At 34.9% G+C, this 21,116-nt stretch overlaps 1 protein-coding gene across 3 annotated transcripts in view; it reads right to left on the bottom strand.

The window, feature by feature from the left end:
* The window catches only part of Arhgef12 (Rho guanine nucleotide exchange factor 12), a 151,547-nt gene that overhangs the window by 16,826 nt on the left and 113,605 nt on the right, over positions 1 to 21,116 (bottom strand). For all 3 annotated transcript variants that reach the window (XM_010629240.3, XM_010629241.3, XM_010629242.2), the window contains 9 exons: positions 20,647 to 20,859; positions 14,660 to 14,792; positions 14,263 to 14,298; positions 13,769 to 13,923; positions 12,482 to 12,628; positions 11,136 to 11,221; positions 4,377 to 4,502; positions 2,662 to 2,776; positions 916 to 1,016 (listed from right to left, as the gene is read on the bottom strand). In XM_010629240.3, the coding sequence (XP_010627542.1) occupies positions 916 to 1,016; positions 2,662 to 2,776; positions 4,377 to 4,502; positions 11,136 to 11,221; positions 12,482 to 12,628; positions 13,769 to 13,923; positions 14,263 to 14,298; positions 14,660 to 14,792; positions 20,647 to 20,859 (1,112 nt within the window). The remainder of the gene's footprint in view (positions 1 to 915; positions 1,017 to 2,661; positions 2,777 to 4,376; positions 4,503 to 11,135; positions 11,222 to 12,481; positions 12,629 to 13,768; positions 13,924 to 14,262; positions 14,299 to 14,659; positions 14,793 to 20,646; positions 20,860 to 21,116) is intronic.

The following is a 21,116-nucleotide window of genomic DNA, read 5'->3' as shown; positions in this document are numbered from 1 at the left end:
CCCATTCACTACCCCTTTCAATCCACTTCCCATAGAACAATGTAAATGATATGGTGAACATCTTCAATGTGTCTGATCAATTCCTACTGTTCATAGAATAAAAATCAGTCTTTAACATGGTGTAAAGGGCCTTGTATAATTTGGTTCTAACCTATCTTACCTCTTTTTATGACACTGTTGAGACTTTCTAAGTGTATTCCACACTCATCTATCTTTCAGTTACTCAAACAGAGCCATGATTCTTTTGCATAACAGAACTTTTGCACATAGTAGGTGCTCTACCTCTGTGTTACCCGCTTCCATAAAGTCGGGTTCATTTCTACTCATCCTCTAGAGCATGCCTCAAATGTCAATTTTTTAAATGTAAACTTCATTTATTTATTGTGATATTTTGCAGATAGGTAACTTAATTAGGTATCTTGTAGGCAGTTAGACAGGGCCAGCCTAGGAGGAGCCAACAACATGGAGGACAGTCCTCAAATGTTACTTCTTGGAGGAAGGTTTTCTGATTACCATGACTTAACATCCCCCAACTCACCTAGACACTAGACACTTCAGTATCCCAAAATTCTCCTTCATAGTAATCACAACTGATAAGAAATACCTGTACTATACTCTGTTAAACACCTTTCTATCCTTCTAGAAAATAAGCTCAATGTGGACAGTTCCTGGGCTATAGCATACAGCATATGTTCGAAAGATATCTGTTGAATCAAACAAGCACCTAGAGATACTCAGTCAACTACAATTTTGATAGTCTATCACAACTTATCTAAACTCATGGACTACCTGAATAGCTAACAAATGCCCTGCCCATCAATTATGTAATGATCACTTTAATTATTATTTCAGATTCCGGGTACTACTAACAATATCCTCAATGCCATCCAGTACCTTCTTGCTTTCCCCTTTTACCTGCTTATTTTCTGCCTCCTTGACGGCCTGATTGACATAGTTTAATATTTGACGACAGTGATCTGCAGCTTTCTTCACCTTTTCCCTTTCTGTTGGCCATTCTAAGTAAGGGGAAGAAACCCAAAATGTAAGGTGAGAAAATTAGAAAATAAAAAAATATACAATTATGAGATTTCATTTTATTTCAACAGTGTTAAGTACATAATAAGATCCTAAATATTTTCATATTAGTTAAAACCTATGGCAGAGTCTCAACTCAGCAAGTGTTTGGGCAAGTGAGACTTTGATGACTCATGTTTCCCCCAAAATAAGACCTATCCAGAGACCAAAAATGTGAACCCCAATCAGCCTATCCTTGTCTTACCTGCCATTATAAAGTAGCCACTGAACAACAGAATAGTGAGGCATAATATGCACGGCACTGGCCATCACCGTGATCAGCTATTAATTACAGCTGAAGTTTATTTTCCAGTTAGGTCTTATTTTCAGGGAAACACAGTAGTACTTTAAAACAAAAACTCCCATCTTTAAAAAGAAACTAGCATAGAATCCTAAATTCAAGAATGATGCTTTAGAGAACATAGTGGAATCGCTGTGTTCCATATTCCAAGAGGCAGGTCTTATTCACTGTGTAAGCAATACAAGTAGGACTCTTTTTTGTTCCTGGGATTTCATAGAACAGAGCTTACAAGATTATATCCAGTGGACCTGTTAAGCAATATTTTTTGAGTAACTCAATTCCAAAATTCCAAAAGAAGCTGCTCTGAGGTTGTATTAAAGAAAGAAAATAGATTATAACATTTATATCATTAATGCTGGGGATGTAGCTCAGTGGTTCCAGCCACTGCTTCGCAAGCGCAAGGACCTGAGTTCAATACCCAGTACTAAAAAAAAACAAATTGTATCATTAAGAGAAAATGAAGTTCACCAAAATATGTTGAGGCTTTATCATTTCTACAGTCTAAGGAAAGAAATCAGAACCAGAATACCCCAAATTAAAATCCAGTCTAAAAAACTGTGCAGCTATAATGAAAAGATCAATTAGAGAATAAAAATTAACATTTGTAAATGTAAAACTACTTATTTTGCCAATGCTGTAATTTTTAATTACCAAGTTATACACTCAAATTCTCAGGCATACGAAACAGCAATTTGATTTAATAAGAACTAAGTACAAGAACCTAAAACTCAACTCAGAAACTCGAATTCACCTTATGTTTCAAAAGCAGAAGAGCTGGAATTATAAATGCATTGGTTCACTTAATGAAAGTATATATAAATAAACACAAAATCTCTCTTCAACCCAATATTATCTTTTGTCAAAGAAAAAAATATATGCAAGAATAAGCTTTTTCTATAAAAGGCTAAATAATAACTATTTTAGACTTTGCAGCCTAAATGGCCTCTGTTGTGACTACCCAACTCTGCTATTAAAGAGCGAAAAGTAGTCAGAGACAGTATGCAAATAGATAAACAAAGATGTGTTTTAATAAAATTTTATTTACAAAAACAGGCAGTGCCTGATTTGGCCCATGATGTAGTTTGCCAAGCTGTGTTAGAGCTAGCATTGGAGTATATGAAATCAAACAGGCTGAAGGAGACTAGATTTTATCTTGTTAGAAAATATTGCCACACTAATTAGAAATCCAATTCCAGGTACCAACATGCTGGTATAGACTAGTCAGCAGGACATGCTCTTGTTTGGTGTTTGTTTCTAGCTTTTTTATTTCAGTGAGAACGTTATACCTGTGTATTTGGCAATATTATCCAGGAGAAGTGGGTACTTAGTAAGCCTCTGCATTTGAGTAGGAATGATATCCTTCAGCTGAAGACGACGACACAATGGATTACTCTCAGCATACTGAAATTAAAGTGCAGTAAGTGAACCCGAAGTTCTTATTAAGATAATAATTAACTAACATGTACCATATATTCAATTCTTTTAAAATACCAGACATTTCTTTCCACATAATACTTCTGCTTTTCTTTTTAATCACATACTAGAAGGCAGCCTTTAACAATAAATCAATGGTTTCTCCTATCTGTTTAAGCAAAGAGCAACCATAATCAATTCTAAGAATTGCTTTTTTTGTGTTAAAACAGCTTTATCTTCATCTATTCAGAAATCTAGGCATATTTTCTTGATTGGCATTTCTAAAAAAAGTTAACTAATTTGTTACATGCCATTCTAAGTAGACACAATGGCTGGCTCACCAGTCTAAATATGACAGCTCATCTTTATCAGAGGTCTTCAAACTTTTCAGTCACATTCCAGTTAGTAATGGCTTTGCAGGCCAGGCTCTCACAACTACTCAACTCTGCTATTTTAACACAAAAATAGCCATGGCAATCCATAAACGAATGAACATGGCTCTGTTTACTAAAAACAAAACAAAGCAAAGCAAAAAAACCAAAACCAAAACCAAAACCAAAACACCAAGATGGCCTCTGAGATTTCCACCTTCTGGTGTGCACATCCTATATAATCTCATAACCTTGAATATGGCTGAAATCTGGGAGTATGAAAGGATGATAGGAAATCCTTCCTATGAGTAGTTTATCACCAGTTGACTTTGAGTTAATCAAAAAGCAGACTATCTTGGGTAGGCCTGACTTTCAGAACAGCCTTTAAAAGAAAGAATCTGGGTCAGTGAGATGCATTCCTGCTGGCCTGGAATAAAGCAAACATCTACCTATAAACTGCCTAAGGGGGCAGAGAGATAAGGACATTCCCTAGGAGCCAAGACTGGTTCCTCAACATCTAGCAATAAACTGGGGATCTGAGTTAGGTATTTACAAGGAAATTAATTCTAATAATAACCAGGGAGCTTTGAAGAGGCCCCAAGTCTCAGATGAGAATTGTAAATGTAGATGATGAACACTTTGATTTAAGCCCAGAAAAATCCCGAAGAAAGAGTCTAGCTAAACTGTAGTCATACTCCTCAACCACAAAACCTTGAACTGATAAATTTAAATTATGTGGCCACATTGTAGCAATTTCTTATACAACAGAAAATAAATACACTTTGTCCCAATAATATTTTTATTTACAAAAACAAGCAACAATGTGTGAACTATGGACCATGTTCATAGACTTTTACTTATGCCAGTATATACTACCCCGATAAGTTTGACGGCTATTATAAACTTCCCTGGGCCTGATATACACCTATTCTCTATGCTTTAACAATACTCTTTTAATGGCATGGAGGGTTTCCTGATAAAACTCCCATGGCAGTGTGGATATCTATGTCAAGTATTTTAATAAAGATATGCATTTTTTACTATTAATCATTCCAAAATCATCTTTATGTCTTCCACTAATTTAAGAGATACTGTATGGCTTTTTGAAATAACATAAATGTAATCCTTTTAAAAGACATTCTATGTCAAAATTCAAGTTCATTCTATAATTGATTAAAAAATCTTGTTTTCTCTCTTATGTGACTCATTCAACTTACTTGCACAAAAGTGTGGAATCGAGAATCCTTCTTCTGACGAGACTTGATCATTTCCAGGGCAAAAGGTTGGTTACTGCAAAATGTAGCAGCAGCATGTTTCAACTTCTCCTCTCCTGGTCCACTGAACTGTGCCAAGAATGCAAAAGAAAACAATACAGTAAAGACTGAACTTAAATAGAAGGCTGAGCAAAATGTGAGACAACCACAATCCTTTCACTATTCCAGGAAGTATTCTTAAGCGACAAAAAATATAGAGCTGTGTACTCAGGTAGAGTAGTAATGGCCTTCATTAAAAAGTCTGACCCTGACACATCCAGATCTCTCTCACGATGTACCAATGTTTCCTTGCTGGTAACTTACCATACTTACTATCTTGGAGCCTTCTAAATTAAATAGGTAACTTAATATTTGCAGAATACAAAAACACAAAACACCCAGAGAATGATAATAAAATTCATCTCCATAGACTCTGACTCCTTTATAAAAATTACTCTCTTAATGCCACAGGAAGTAAATGCTTGGGAGATTGGCTTTCTTTCCTACTCACTGTGGAATGCACTAGGACTACGAACAAGGTAGAAATAAAATCAGACTACTGTTACCTCACCTTTACAGAAGCTAAAGCTGGAGGGGGGAGATCCATGAGCATATGAAACTTTTTAGCTAAAAATTATACTTTTTGATAATATTTCTAATTTATAATTCAAGTTTGCACATGCCATGATTTAAAAATTTATGATGAAACACCTAACAGGTACTTTAGTCACAAAGTGTGCTTTTAAGTCAAATAAACTGTTTTAATACCACTTCTATATTTTTAAATAATTACTTTAAAATTTACCAAGAGACTTTCCATATAATCTTTCATTTAAAGCCATATTCCCAAAAATTTATACATGAAGACTTTTGTGAGAAGTCCTTTTGTAGTATATTTATAATTTTTTTTTTTTTTTTGGTACTGGGGATCGAACTTGGATCCTTGCGCTTGTGAAGCAGCCACTGGAACCACTGAGCTAAATTCCTGGCCCTGTAGTATATTTATAAATTCTTTTCTTCAAGTACGTTGCATCAAATTTATATTCTTATTCAATTAAAAACATGACACTAGGGCTAGGAATGTAGCTCACTAGTATAGTACTTGCCTATTATGTGCAAGCCCTCGGGTTCCATCTCCAACACTGTGTAAGTACATAAGTGAATAAATAAGAAACCTGACATGTTTAGAGATGAGACTGGCAGCATTTCTGATATGTTAGTCAATCAAAGCACCATACTAATACAAAGAGCAGCTGGGTTAACAAAAGAAAATAAATGCTGCCCACCTCAAGTATTCATACCATGGTTTTACAAGCAGCTTAAGTATACGTAAGGTGATCCTTATGAATCAATATAAGAAAAAAGTTCTCCAAAACAATTTTTTAAAAAATAGCAGGAGAGGGAGTGTGGGTGTAATTCAGTTTTACAGAACATGCATAGCGTGTCCTGGGTTCAATCCCCAGCACCACACACACACACACACACACACACACACACACACACACACACACATACATACTTAAAACAGCAGGAATAAGTCTAAAGGACTATTTATGATTTTTTGCTTCTAAGATTTCTGTCCAATGCTTTCCCCTAAACCAACCCTTGATATGTAACAGTTAACAAACCACATTACTCCATTCTGTGTTTTCTCAAATTTTCATAAGGTATACCATATAACTCAAGAATACACTTCTATTTTGCATGTTCTGAAAAAAATCTTTTGTCTCACTGTTCACAGGTTTCTTCACTTTATTTTGCCCAGTAGATTTATACAGTCTAATGTACTGTGATAAGAGAACCAATTACACTTTTGTATCTTATAAACAATGTATCTCACTTGAAACTTACCCATTATTTTATAGACGAGGCAAATGAACCTGAACTATCTTAAATCCATATATCTTAGAGACTTTAAATTGTACCTGGTGGAAATTGATGTCTTATTATAAAGGGAAATCATGGTCTTACAAAACTTTCAGTGTCCTGTTTCAAGTTGAGCAACATGCTGTAAAGCCAATGGAATTGTTATAGTTTTCATTGCTACATTGAGATCAAGGAACAAGACAGGCCACAATATTAAAGGCAGCCATGCCAGGGATTTAGCTCAGTGATTCCAATACCTGCCTCATAAACACAAGGTCCTGAGTTCAATTCCTGGTACCAAAAAACCCCCACACAAACAAACAAATAAAAAAACAAAACAAAACAGGGAGGGAGATTTAGCTCAGTGGTTCTGCTGCCAGTCTCACAAGCACAAGGCCCTGAGTTCGATCCCTGGTACCAAAACAAACAAATAAACAAAAAAAAAAAAAAAAAAAAAAAAAAAAAGAGTAGCCATACAGTAAACTGAATTTTTCAAAGAAGTTAAATCTTTTTGTTTGTTTGTTTGTTTGTTTGAGACAGGGTCTCACTATGTAGTTGAGACTGACCTGGAACTCACTATGTAGCCCAGGCTGGTCTTGAACTCACAGCAATCCTCCTGTCTCAACCTCATGAGTGCTCAGATTAAAGGCGTGCACTACGACACCCAGCTATCAAAGAAGTTAAATCTTCATAGTAACAGTAATGTCAAAGTGTGCTTAGGATAGAAAATGCTTTGGAAAGTGTAATAAATGCAAAGTAAAAATGGATTATGATTTTTTGGTCCTGTTCTGGGTCAAATGGTTAAAAAAAAAAGAATATCACTGGTGAGATAATTAAAACAGTAAAATGAAGACTGTCAGGGCCAGGGATTTAGCTCAGTAGTTCCACTATCGGCCTTTCAAGCACAAGGTCCCAAATTTGATCAGAAGAAGAAAGGAGGAAGGAGGAAGGAGGAAGGAGAAGGATGTCTTAGTTACCTTTCCAGTCGTTAATGTTTTAAAAAGCTATAATGGGGCTGGGGATTTAGCTCAGTGGTGCCACTCCCTGCCTTGCAAGTGCAAGGACCCCAGTTCAATCCCTGGTACCCCACCCCCAAGCTATAATTAAGGGCCAGGAATTCAGCTCAGTGGTGCTGTGCCTGCCTCACAAGCACAAGGTCCTGAGTTTGATCCCTGGTACGAGAAAAATTTTAAAAATAACTATAATTATAGAATTAGGAAAATCTTGTGGCATTTCCTCAAGTAGTGCACATAAAATGAAGTGAATTTCTTTTTTCTTTTCTTTTTTTGGTACCAGGGATCGGACTCAAGACCTTGCATTTGCAAGGCAGGCAACAGAACCTCTGAGCTAAATCCCTGGCCTTAAAGTGAATTACTGTGGTCATATCTAAACCATTCTTGTTCAGCCTGTTTTAAAATTCTAAGAACTAAGCCATACTCTAACATCATCATCATCATCATCATCATCATCATCATCATTATTATTATTATTGTTATTATTATTAACTACACAGTATTTTCTTAAAATTTTAAATCAACTGTTTTCTATCTGTTCTAGTTCAAGGTCTCTGCTATGTAGTAACAACCTATATTCTCCCTTTTTGTTATACTCATCATGCTTTTTCTATTTTTGTAAGAAATAGCTTCTTTTAAAAATTAATTTTATTGGTACAATTTACATATGCACAATGATCACATTATGAGGAATTAGTACCTGTAAAACTCAAGTTGTTCCCAAGGCCTGGCTGTAATTCAAGCTGGTCAAGTGAAGGCACAGGATCCTCTATACAGCCTTCAAAGTCTCTCCTGTGTACAGGAGTCTCAGTGTCCACAGAGAGACACTGACCCAGGATTTCTCAACCCCACACAAGAAAGGATGTTGTAATGTTCCTTCCAGAACTTTCCTTAGGATTAAATCTATATTGGAGACCATCTGGAAGCACAAGCAGCCTTCATTTGGGCTGTAACTCAAGACTTTGCTCATAAGTTAAAACTAAAATTCCATTTGTAACCCAAGTTGTTCTTATGTCAGGCCGGTTATGACAGTGTACATGAGATATATTTTGATTCCTCTTTTTTTCCATTCCCCTCCCCTTCCTCCTCTTTAACCCTTCTTCTCCTTATTTACAAAACTTTGTTTCCATTTCATCCTTCTTTTCTCATCTTTTTCTTTTCCCTTCCTCCCTACTTTTCCTTTCCTTTTGAACAATTTCTTCCTATTTCACAGTATCTATTATACATTTTGGACCTTATTTACACTTTCAGTTTCTCATACCAGAGAAATAATGTGATATTTACATAAGTGTGTCTGATTTATTTCACTTAAGAGAACAGCCTCAAGGTGCACCCATTTACCTAGAAATGTCTCAAGTTTACCCTTCTTTACAGCTGAGTAGTACTCCACTGGATTAAAAAACACACCTTTTTAATGTATTCATCAGCTGATACACAATCTAGGTTTTTTCCAAGATCTAGCTATTACAAACTGTGCTGTTATAAACATAAACATACAGATATCACTGTGGTATGATGCTTATTCTTTTGAGAAGATACCCAGAAGGGGAATAGCTGGGTCAAATGGGACTTCTAATCTTAGTTTTTTGAGGAATCTCCACAGTTGGTTGTACCAGTCTACACTCCCACCAACAGTGGGAGTCTAAAGCCACACCAGCATTTATTATTGGTTGATTTCCTGACAACAACCATTCTTTCTGGAGTGAGACAGAATCTCAGCATTGTTTTAATTTGCATCTCTCAAATGACCAAAGATGTTTAACATTTTTTCATATATTTATCTGACATTTGTACTTCTTCATCTGAGAAGTATGAATTCATCTCCAATGCCCATTTTTGGATTATGTCTTTAAATTTGAGGGGTCTCTCATCTTTCACCATGCACTAACCTAAAATCAAAATGGATCAAAGATCTAAAAATTAAAACAAAACACTATATCTGCCATAAGAGAGAATAGGAAGATAATAGGAGTAGTCAAAGGCTTCATGAACAAAACTCAGACTAAACAGAAAATACTACAAACAATCAACAACTGGGATTTCATCTAATTAAAAAGTTTTGCACAGCAAGAGAAACCACCAACAGACTGAAGAGATGACCCACAGTGTAGGAAAAATTTTTTACCTGCTATTCATCAGATAAAGGACTAATTATCTAGAATATATAAAGAATTAAAAAAAATAAATAAATAAGACCCACCCCCTAAATTTAAAAACCTAATCCAAAAATGGGCATCTGAAATGGAAAGATACCTCTTAGATAAAAAATTAGAAATGGCAAATAAACATATAAAAAATGTTCAACATCACCAGTCATTCATGAAATACAAATTAAGACAACGCTGAGATTCCATCTCACTCCAGAAAGAATGGCTGCTATCAAGAAATCAATGAATAACAAATGCTGGAAGGACTACAGGGAAAAAGGGAGGCCTTCTCCACTGTTGGTGGAAGTGTAGACTGGTGCAACCAAGTGGAGATTTCTCAAAAAACTAAAACTAGATGTTCTATTTGTCCTAGCTATCCCTCTTTTTGGTATCTTCCTGAAAGATTTTAAAAGCATCATACCACAGCAATATATGCACACCCATGTTTAAAGCAACACAATGTATAATAGCTAAATCTTGGAAATGCCCATCAACTGATGAATGGATAAAGAAGATGTAGGTTTTTTTTTTAATACTTTGCCATAAGAAGGATGAGCTTCAGACATTTATAGCTAAATGGATGCAGCTTGAGACCATATTCCTAAGTGAAATAAATCAGACAAATATTTTAATACCTCATTGTTTCTATGGTATGAGAAACTGAAAGTGGAAATAAGGATCAAAATATATAATGGATGTTGGGAAATGGGAAAAAAGTGTTCAAATGGGAAGGGGAAAAAGAGAAGAAGGGGGAAAATAGGACAGAAGGGACAAGAAAAAAAGTGAAAATAGAAGGTAAAATGGAAACAAAGCTTTTGTATGGAGGAAGAGGAGGGGGCTTGGGATAAAATAAAATTTGTTAATAAATAAATTTAAGGGGGAGGTCTTATTTTTTTTTTCAATTTGGGGGGGATACCAGGGATCGAACTGAGGACCTTTTTTTCAATTCTTTATATATTCTATAATCTATTATAGATATCTATATATCTATATCTATAATAGATATAGATATATAGATATCTATAATATATATAATAATAGATATTATAACTAAAATTTTTTCCCTCTGTGGGTTGTCTTTCCACTGTTAGTGATTTCTTTTGTTGGGCAAAAGCTTTTTAGTAAGAGCTAATCATATTTTAAACTAACGAGAGAATGTTTTCCTACTAATTACAAGCTCTCATGGGCAGGAGTTATTTCTTTTGATGACCACAATGTCCCAGCACTTTGCACAGCACTGTCCTTTACATTGACTGAGTCAAAAATTTGACAGAATTTGACAAACAAGTACTACAGCTTCTGAACTTACAACATATACAAAAAGATTAAGTAATTTTGATTTTTCTACTAGCATGATGGCAGTTCTGTATCTATAACTGCATATTATACATTTGTTAGATTTAAAGAATAGAAGATGGTTAAAATACTTAGATTCTTTTTGTCAAGATGAATTTTACTGTTCTTTAAAACATAAAGACTAGTACCTTTATTTCAATGAAAAAGAGCCCTCAGTTTTAGCACTGATTAGAATATATTAACCAAAACAATACATAATTCTACACTTTCTAGCTTTACATTAACTTTGCCAAATAGATGAGTTTGTATATTTGGAAAGATTTGCTACTTAACACTGAATCTGATTAAATGTCTGTTAAATGTCTGTAAAAATATTAAAGAGAAATGGGAAATTTCCTTACCCAGCTCAGCAAATCTTCCCCAATATGATCTATAACAGAGGTCTCATTTCTCTTTCGAACAGCCTTCATTTGCTCATTCAACCCAACTAAAAAAAAAAAAAAAAAAAAAAAAAAAAAGTACACACATAATTTTGGCTGAATTATTGGTAGTATTAAGTACCTAAATTTTCAAAATAAGAATTTTCAAGTCAGAATGGTGGAAAACGCCTGTAATCTCAGATATTCCTGAAGCTGAGGTAGGAGGATCGTACATTCAAGATCAATATAGGCAACTTAGTGAGACTGTTTCAAAATTTGAAAAATCAAAAGAGCAAGGGCTGTAGCTCATTGCTCCCTGGGTTTGATTCCTAATACTAGAAAAACACACATAAAGAAATTTCAGAGAAGTATCAGTACTTCCAATATCCTTAAATATATATGGACCCAATGCTTATCCATCTATATACTGTAAGCCTGACCTAAAAAACAGGTGCGAAAGCGTCAAACATTTTTTAGAAACTAGAACATTACATATAGTGTAGCTGCATCAAATATGCATTTAACCTCAAAACTCCATCTATAACCACACTCAGAAAGAAGAAGTAGAAATAGTACAGGTTCTACTCACTATTCCTCTCAAAATATGTATGTATACAGCAATGAATGTAATGAGACCTAAACTTTTCATTGCATGGGGATAAACTGAAGATTTCCCACAGAGTTGTAAAGGACATTCTTTGATTTCCCTAGTAGCAGCTGTGTTGATACGTGGTGATGATACCCTTAACAGAAAGAGACTGAAAATTAAAGGTCATAGAGAAATAGTGATCTACAGAGTGAGAGACATCCCACTATTATCTACAAAACTCCAAGATGACTCATTCAGGGAAGTCACAGGTAGAATATTTGTATATTTACAAAATGTGTTCAAAGCAAAACAATATAATAATTCCTCAAAATTATCCCACCACGAGGCAGTAGTAGTTACAATAGTAACAGCACATATTGCTATTTATAAAATACATTTAAGCATATATTAGTAAATGGGATATATATATATATATATTTTATATTTTTACATATACCATACTTGACAAGAAATTTTAAGAGCAATTTTGACTATTCATATTTTTCAACTTAAGCACAACTTTAGACTTAAAGGCTTGTGTTTTACTCTTTATATATATTTAAAAAAACTGACCGTGGGGTTAAAGGACCTAGTTAAAGATCCAGTCACTTCTTTATTCATATGATGTTTCAGATATAATTTTAGGCATGCTAACTTGTACATATTTACAAATTTATATACTCACAATCTTTTCTCTATGGGAAATGTAGGGACAAAGATCAGAGTCAATTCATCTTACCATGAAGTTGAAGAATATCTTCCAAGTTTGAAAAAATCTTCCGTAATTCTGAAGGTGACAGAATTCCTTCTCTGGACACTCGCTGATAGAAAACTTGGTCAAGAACCTTCAGTGTCCGAACATGAGCTCTTTCAGTATAGAACAATTCTAAGTTAGTGGGAAAAAAAAAAAAAGAAAAGGAAAAAAAAAAGGTATGAAATGTTCTTATTTAGAATAATTCCAAAGGACCAAACAATCTTTAGTTAGAATTAGGCAGAAAATGAGTTATATAATAAATCATACATATAGAAAGAATGACTTATCTTTGAAGTCATTCTGATTCCATGAAATTCCCCTATATATGAGTTGAATGAAAGCTATCATTCAAAAGTATTTTATACTTAAGCTGGCACGGTGATACATGCCTGTAATCCAGTACTCTAGGAGGCTAAGACAAGAGGATCAGAAGTTTAAGCACGGCCCAACCCCGAACAGTTGAACAACTCGGCAAAAGCCTGTTTCAAAATTTAAAAAAAGGCTGGGGGATATAGTTCAGTGTGAAGGCCTTCGATTCAATCCCTAGTACCGTAAAAAATAAACAACCATAACAACAAAAACAAGCCTATTTCATACTTAAAAAGTAACAATACACCCCATTTGTTTATTTACCATGACCACAATATTAGAAAACTAAGCACCAATACCATATAGTCTTTAACTTAAACCACTTTCAGAATATAGGACCTTTGGTTATCTAAACCGCCTTAAAAAATAGGCAAAGTAGAATGTAATTTCATTACATCACAAGGTTGTCAGAGACAAAAAGGATATTTAATCAAATTATGTCCTAAGGACAGTACAGAATACAGCATCCAAGCCACATACCTGTCACATATACATCAGGGTAACTAAAAAGCACTGGAACAGGCTACAGGAAGAGCTGGATCCTACTTTCCCTTTATCATTTATTGGCTATATGATCTTCATTAATTCAACTGATTTCCCTGGGTTTTAGCCTCCTTTTTATATATAAAAAATGACTTAGATTAGCTTAAGATCTAGAACACTATAGATCTTAAGTATCATGAAAGCTAAACACCCTTTCCTTTTAAATTATCAGTAAGAACCATAGAATCATTTACATTTTTTGAGTTGAAAGATTCAAAAATTTTCTACTTAATTCGCTTTGTTAAAAAAATACTGAGAGAAACTGAAGCAAACTCTAAGGTGGGGAGTGGTGGTGATGGTGTCTGCTTTACTCTGATAAAATTCAACATATGTGAAGAGCAATGGATTGATTAAACTCACCATTAATTACTTCCTGTCTTTTGATCTCACAAGGTTTCAGACCCAGTAACACTTCTCGACTAACAAGCTGCTGCCAGTTGGGTGGATCTGTCTCTAGGTCATTTTCAAATTGCTCATCTTCACTTTGACTTTCTCCAAAGGCTATGCTGTCAAACCTAATGAAGAAAAATAATGAAATCTATTTGAGAACTTCAAGTGGACAATAGGAAATTGCACAACTCTTAATGCTACCATAATTCAGTCAGCTTTCTAAATCTGATCTAGCATACAGCCTCAAACATATTCCTTTCTTACAAAATGGTTTACATACACTAAATACACTTCAATAAGTATCTTCTGATTTGTGTTCATTAAAAATTTTCTTTCATACTACTTAACACATTTACTGTACAAGGTTAAAGACTGAAAATTTAGGGAAATAAAGCTCTATTTCTTAGACTGTAAGAATTTATTGAATGTAATTCTTTATCAAAAGCTACATAAGATTTACTTACTTTCGGAAGGGCTTTGGTGTCCCATGTTCTGTCACCCTTAAAACAATGAAGAATAGAGTCAAAAGGAAAGCAAAATGGAGATCAAGAAATTTATACCAAAGTACTCAAAAGTGGATTAAACGTCAGTGGCTAGATAAACAATTCGCCCAGATACAGGAATTATTTAATATACAATAAACAGAAAATTTCAGTAATGATCTAATATTTACTACTAACAGGTGCTAATTCTTTCAAAACATTACAAAAGAAAAAATGCCTCAAGTGTAAGATACCAAGTTCTATCCCCAATACCAAAAAAAGAAAAAAAGAACAAGTGCCAGAAAATACAGGAGTAGTATTCAATTTTTAAAAACTTTTAAGCAATGGCCTAATCCTCTCTAAGATTTCATTGAATTACCTTTCCATTTCACATTCCTCCTCCTGAACTTGGTCTAGTGGAGGAGGAGGGAAATCAAAGATGGTATTGGGAGTACGAGGTGTGCCATCCAAGGAGTCTCCAGATGCTGGTGTTTCTACAACTTGTTTTAATCCTGGAAAGATGTAAGTAAGATATTGGCATAGTGTTAATACTAAATAAAATTGATTACAGAAAAATTAGTCCCCAGAAAACCTATTTCACAGTGACATTTTTATTTAAATGTTTTCAGGTAGTTAGAACCAAAATTTTAATATATAAAATTTTTAAATGCACTAAAAAATAAACAGGAAAATAATTTTTAAAGTGATTCTTAAAAACCTATCACATACCTTAAAGAAGTTTAGAGGACTTAATAAAGGAATAAGAATTAGTATAAAAAAATCAACATATGACATAGCAACAACTCAATTCAGAAGAGTATATTATTAGGAGCAACATCCTCCCATATAATCTACTTCCAGTATCAACCTTGTTATGGTTTGCATCTAGATATCCCCACAAAGGCTCACATGCTCATAGGTGGGGCTTTTTCGAGGTGACTGGATAATGAAAGATGTTATGGTTTGGGTCTAGATGTCGCCCCAAAGCCTCATGTGGTCATGGGGTTGATCTAGAGTGTGTGAAGCTGAAATTGATTCATGAGGCAATGCTAGGCTCAAAGACACTAGGATTAAAAGTATGAGTGCTATCTACTCTAAGCAGTCTGAATAAGGTAAAAGGGGCAGAGAGTTAATGCTGTTAACTTCCCCCCGCTTTTTTTTTTTGGTATCAGGGATCGAACTTGGGTCCTTGAGCTTACAAGGCAGGTGGCGGAACCACTGAGCTGAATCCCCAGCCCTAACCTTCCCTCTTGTTACCTTTGCTGACTTGTGTGCACCATGTTGTTTCTCCTCCGTGATGTTTGTTTGCCATCCCAGCCTCAGAGGCAGCCAATTATGGACTGAAACCTCTATAAACTGTAAGCCAAATAAATCCCTTCCCCTCTAACTTTGGATGTCAGGTATTTTGTCTCAGCAATGAGAGACAAGTAAATAACACAGAAGTGTAATGACCATCAGTGAATTAAGCCCACTGATGAGTTTATAGCTGACTTGCTGTTGGGAGGTGGGATCGGGTCCAAAGAGGTGGGTCACTGGAGGTCCCAACCTAAAGGGTTTATTTTCCTCCACTCTCCACTTCCCAGGTGCCATGCCATGTGCCACTTTTCATCTGCCATGCATACTGCCTTGGAGCCAGCCAAATATAGACTGAAACCTCTGCAACTATGAGCCAAAATAAACCTTCACTCCTTTAATTTGTTGGTGTTGGGTACTGTGTCCCAGCAACAACCAAAGTAACTAAGACAAACCCTTTCAACTTTTAGTTATTATGGTGGTCCAACTCCAAATAATAACCCATTATTTATTTGTCTTGATTTATTATCTTTAATACCTATTTCTTTCCCTTGTGATGATTTTGCTCATTTATACTTCCTAACCTCACTTTCCTACAGAGTCCTTAATGGACCATCATATGTGCAGTCCAGTTTTGATCAAACTGATGTTATGTGGCACATAATTGTATAATGAATGAAATGTATAATGAATGGAAAAAAAGAATTCATCCCTATAATGTCTGTGGAAATACTGAGTACACTAAAAAAGTTTTACATTTAATAGTTGTATTATTAAATATGCTTAATGGTTATATTATTATTAGCTGAGTTATTAGTTATTACTTAAAGTATGTCTCTATATTCTATCAAGGAGTTTGCACCTCAACTCTTTTCTCTGCTAGAGACTTAGTATCTATATCCTTCCCTCTAAATGTATTTCTTTTTTCTGCTTTGGAATTCTTTCAACTGTATTGTTATTTATAGCAAGACATATTCTGACATTTATATGCTGATCTGCAGCCATGGGAAAATATTCTATTCTTTGCCTAGTAGAATTATTCTAAAAGTCCAAAAATCAATAAAGTGTGTTTACATTATTATAATATACATACTGTCATATAAAATTTAGAATGTATACATACTATCTTTATCAGCTTAAGAGATATGATAATTGAGATTATATTTTCTTTATTTATTGGTCCAATGGTACAACCCCTTGGCCACTTGTTATAGAATGTTTACCATACTACAATCTCATACTCTATCAACTGCTATAAGATCAGGCCACTTTATTTTGCTTCTAGTTTAAAGCATGACTTAGTTTCTTGAAAAACTCTATTTTCCTTACCATTTCTAATGCTGTTTTTTAAATTGCTTCCAAAGTAATCTAATTTTATCAAGTCTCAGTTTTTTTCATCTGCTACCTCATACTGTCAACTACTTAAAATCTCCCTTTTTCTTAACCTTAATATGCTGTGCAATACGGGGCAGTGGGTCCCACACCTGTGACACTAAAATTATCTTAGCACTGTTCTTTTGCCACTCTCCTCTAATGACATTTTCTTCCTTAATTTTTCTCTTTTTGCTGTAGTATGTAGCCTCAAATAACATACAACTAAACTTAGGATTCTTGCATGCTGGACATATTGTTCTCATTTCTTCCTATTTGATGGATAGTTTAGGTAGATGTATAACTCTCAAAGTCTAAATTATTTTCTTTCAAAAAGTTGAAGACATTGCTCTTTTGTGCTCTAGCATCATTGTTTAGATGCAAAATGTGATGCAGTATAATTGCCATCTTCTTTCTCTTAAAAGCTTTAGTGCATTTATGTTTTTAGGGACACTATAGGTTTAGGCCATTTTTTTCTCATTCATTATGTAATTATGTGCCATATAACAACATTTTGATAAAAAATGGACCACATGTATGATGGTGGTCCCATTAAGACCGTATTGCCTGATGTCCTGTCTTAATATGTGTAAGTAAACTACATATATAACGTTACCCCATCATTAATTGCCAACTGAACACTCTTTAAAACATGTACCCATTGTTAAGTAACACATGACTCTAGCTGGTTCTTAGTGTGCCCTTTCTGTGTGAAAATATATACTCTTTTTAACTCTGAGAAATGTTTTCCTACTAGCTCTCCTCCACTGCCTTTCTGCAAAAGATAGACATTGAACCTCGGTAGTGGTTTTCTGTCTTCAAAATTTTTTCAAATGACTATGTTTTGATATTTCTTATGTACATTCTGAAATATTTCCTTTATTTTTAGGGACTTTTTACTTTCTCCCTCTAAACAGCTATTATGGTAGTTTGAAAATGTGTCCACAAATATTTTATACTTCTCCTTTCAGGAGTGAATCCTAATTCCTATGCCCTGGAATGAAGGCTAAATTTAAGTGACTTGTTTCTAAATTGCAGAAGTGACAGTGTTTACCTACAGGACCTATAACATAAAATACAGTGGTGCTTTCTTCTTGCTCTCTCTCTTGGATCACTCCAGAAAAATTTAGTTTACCATATAATGGAGTAGACAAGCAGCTCCATATGGTGAAGAGCTAAGGAATTAAGCGAGTTCCCCCACCCTTTTCAAAGAACCCAAGCCCACCCCGCTAAGCTGCTATCAAGTTTTCAGTCACCAAAAAAGAGATAAATGTTTTTGTGTGTGTTAAGCAGCTCTGGGAAAATTTATCACACAATAATCAATAACTAATAAAGTATTTGTTGCATTGTATTTATATTTTAAAAATTCTATTTCTGAATGTTCCTTTTCCATAGGATCCTATTCTTGCTTTACAGATATAATAACTTCTTTAATGTCTTCAAATATATTATCTAATTTACAGATTCTTTTAAAGTTCTTATCTATTATCAAAATCATCTTTTTCTTCTGGAGGAAATTTTTCCAGGTTACTTTGTGTTCTCTATGTCTGTGTTTAATATGTGTGGCATTATGTATCATCTTAGGCATGGACTCTAGTGAGCAAATGTTTCCAAAGGTAAGTAATGATGTTCATGTTTAAGAATTGAAGACTGGAGAGTTGACTGAGCTTTCTTTTGCTGCTATATGGAAATAGTTCTTTCCAACTCAGGGCTCTCTATGTAGGGTGAGTTCCTGGCATGCCTACTGTCAGGCTCAGGTTCCTAAATATCAAAACTCCAGGGAATCAATTCCATGAAGGATTTAACTCTCTCTAAACAATTCATCAATTTGTGTTTTTAAAAAAACCAAAAGTACATTGGGTTTCTTCTAGTACATAAATGATAAGATTACTTACATTTTACACAGCAGAATTGTTTACACTTTATAAGGGGCCAGAAGATGCTGACACAGCTACACATTACAGACATTCAACTCATTCATCATTTTTACTTCTATTGCAAAGGCCAACACTGAGCCCACTCTCTTCATGGTTCCAATGCGCAGATTCCTTAAACTATAGGCTCTGGCTTCCTTACACTGTTTTATCCATTAAATCAACTCTTACATACTTTCAATCTCCCAAATATTTGTTTAAATCTCCCATTTAATAAAAACATTTCTTTTCCTTTATTCTTTCTCTTTATGGTGTCTACTATGATTTATTTCCATGAATCATGGGAGCCATGAAATATCAATGCTATACTGTATCATAATGGTGTATCTGAGAAAGTTCTCAGAACTCTAAAAATCAACTCTACTACTTTGCCTGAGGTAGAATCTACTTAGTCCATGAGGAATAAGAATCTACTTCTTTTGTGATAGTCCTCTGAAAAAGAAATTGATAGCCAGGCATGATGGCACACGCCTGTAATCCCAGCACTGAGGAGGCTGAGGCAGGAGGATCGAGACCAGCCTTGGCTACATAGTGATTTCCAGGTCAGTCTCAACTACATAGTGAGACCCTTTCTCAAAAAAAGAAGAAAAAAAGAAATTGATATTTCTGTCTTAAATGGTGTACTTTAGGGTGAGATGTGATGGATAGCCTTCTTACTCCTCTATCCAAATTTTAGATCATTATCTTGCCCTCATTTTGTAAAGTCATTTGTTCTATTAAAGCGCTCACTCTCTGGATATTATCACATGTTCTCCCTCCTTACAACAATTATCTAAGGCTGGGGATTTAGCTCATTGGCTCCGCTGCCTGCCTTGCAAACACAAGGTCCCAAGTTCACTCCCCGGTACCAAAAAAAAAAAATTATCTAGTAACCTCCTCTATGACACATTAGTAATATTCCCACAGCATGATCTTTGATAGTGTTATCATCAGAAACTGACCCACTTCAAGAATCCTAAGTAGAGACTGGCATTCCTTTTTTCAAATAAAACTATTTATTTGCCTAACTAACTTGTCTAAGAAGCCAACTGTAGCCGGGGATTTAGTTCAGTGGTTCCACTGCCTGCTTTGCACCTGAGTTTGATCCTCAGTACCAAAAATAAAAAGAAGCCAACAAGTATGGAAAAATATGGTAATAAGCTCTTTTTATAATTATCTACAATTACTTCCTTTCTCCCTTTATTTTTCAAAACTCCTTGCCTTTCTCACTAAAACTTCACTCAGCTAATAACCTTGTCTTTTACACATACTCTGTATCTCATTTTCTCTCCTCAAAACCTTGCTCTATTGTTTACATAGTCTCAGCCCCACATATTCAATCACTTCTTCTCTGCCAGCTTCTCATTAACATTTTTTAAAAATTTCCAGGGTCTTAGATTTTTAGTCTTTAAATCCCTCAACATCTGCCTAACTACTGACCATTTCCCTCAATTTTTCTATTATCTTTCTTTCCTGGACTTACCACAATCTAAATTATTTGTTTGCCTCTCTCCCTTATGTGACTAATTAAGAGTCAAGAGGCAAGGATTTGTGTATAATCACCATATGCCAACATCTGGTACAAAGCTACTGTCTGACGGAGAATACAATAAATATTTTTTGGATTAATAAGAACTACAAATCATCATATATCATCAATTTCTCCTAGGTTATAGAATATTAAAATTTATTGGTCAGCCCCACTTAAAATATTCTACCTCCCTATTGTTTCATTAGTATATTCGTTTTAAAATCCTGATAGTTAAGCTGACCTATAGCACTGGCTCACCTGTATCATTCTCTTTCCCTCCTTCCTGGGAAAGAATGACCCCTGCAGCTATAGAAGACATGGAATTGGTGGGCAGGTATCCAGTATCTATTCCTTCATTTGCTACCCCACTCTGACGCAACTTAGCAGAGTCCTGAGGTTCAGGACTCACGGAGGAGGGTGTGGATAAGTGCTTAGGATGACGTGCCTTCTGAAGTTCCATGGCCCTGCCAACTTAACAGAAAGCAGTAATTAATAACAGGTATTGTAAAACAGCTTAATAAAAAAGACGAAGTAAAAATATTCTAAAAAACACTTGTAGAAAAATATAAAACAAACTATCACAAAGAGCAAAGAATACACAGAGACAATGAAAGGGAGGGTAGGGAGGCAGAGAGGAAGAGAAAAAGAAGGAAGGAGAGAGGAGGAGGAAGGCACAAATTAAGAAAGGGAGGGCCAGGGATTTAGCTCAACAGTGCCAGGAATGCCTT

The sequence above is a fragment of the Fukomys damarensis genome, unplaced genomic scaffold (genome assembly GCF_012274545.1).
Source record: "Fukomys damarensis isolate Sample0158 unplaced genomic scaffold, DMR_v1.0_HiC HiC_scaffold_16, whole genome shotgun sequence".
NCBI classification, from domain to species: domain Eukaryota; kingdom Metazoa; phylum Chordata; class Mammalia; order Rodentia; family Bathyergidae; genus Fukomys; species Fukomys damarensis.
The sequence above is the reverse complement of the archived record's forward strand: the minus strand, read 5'-3'. Positions and strand labels throughout refer to the sequence as shown.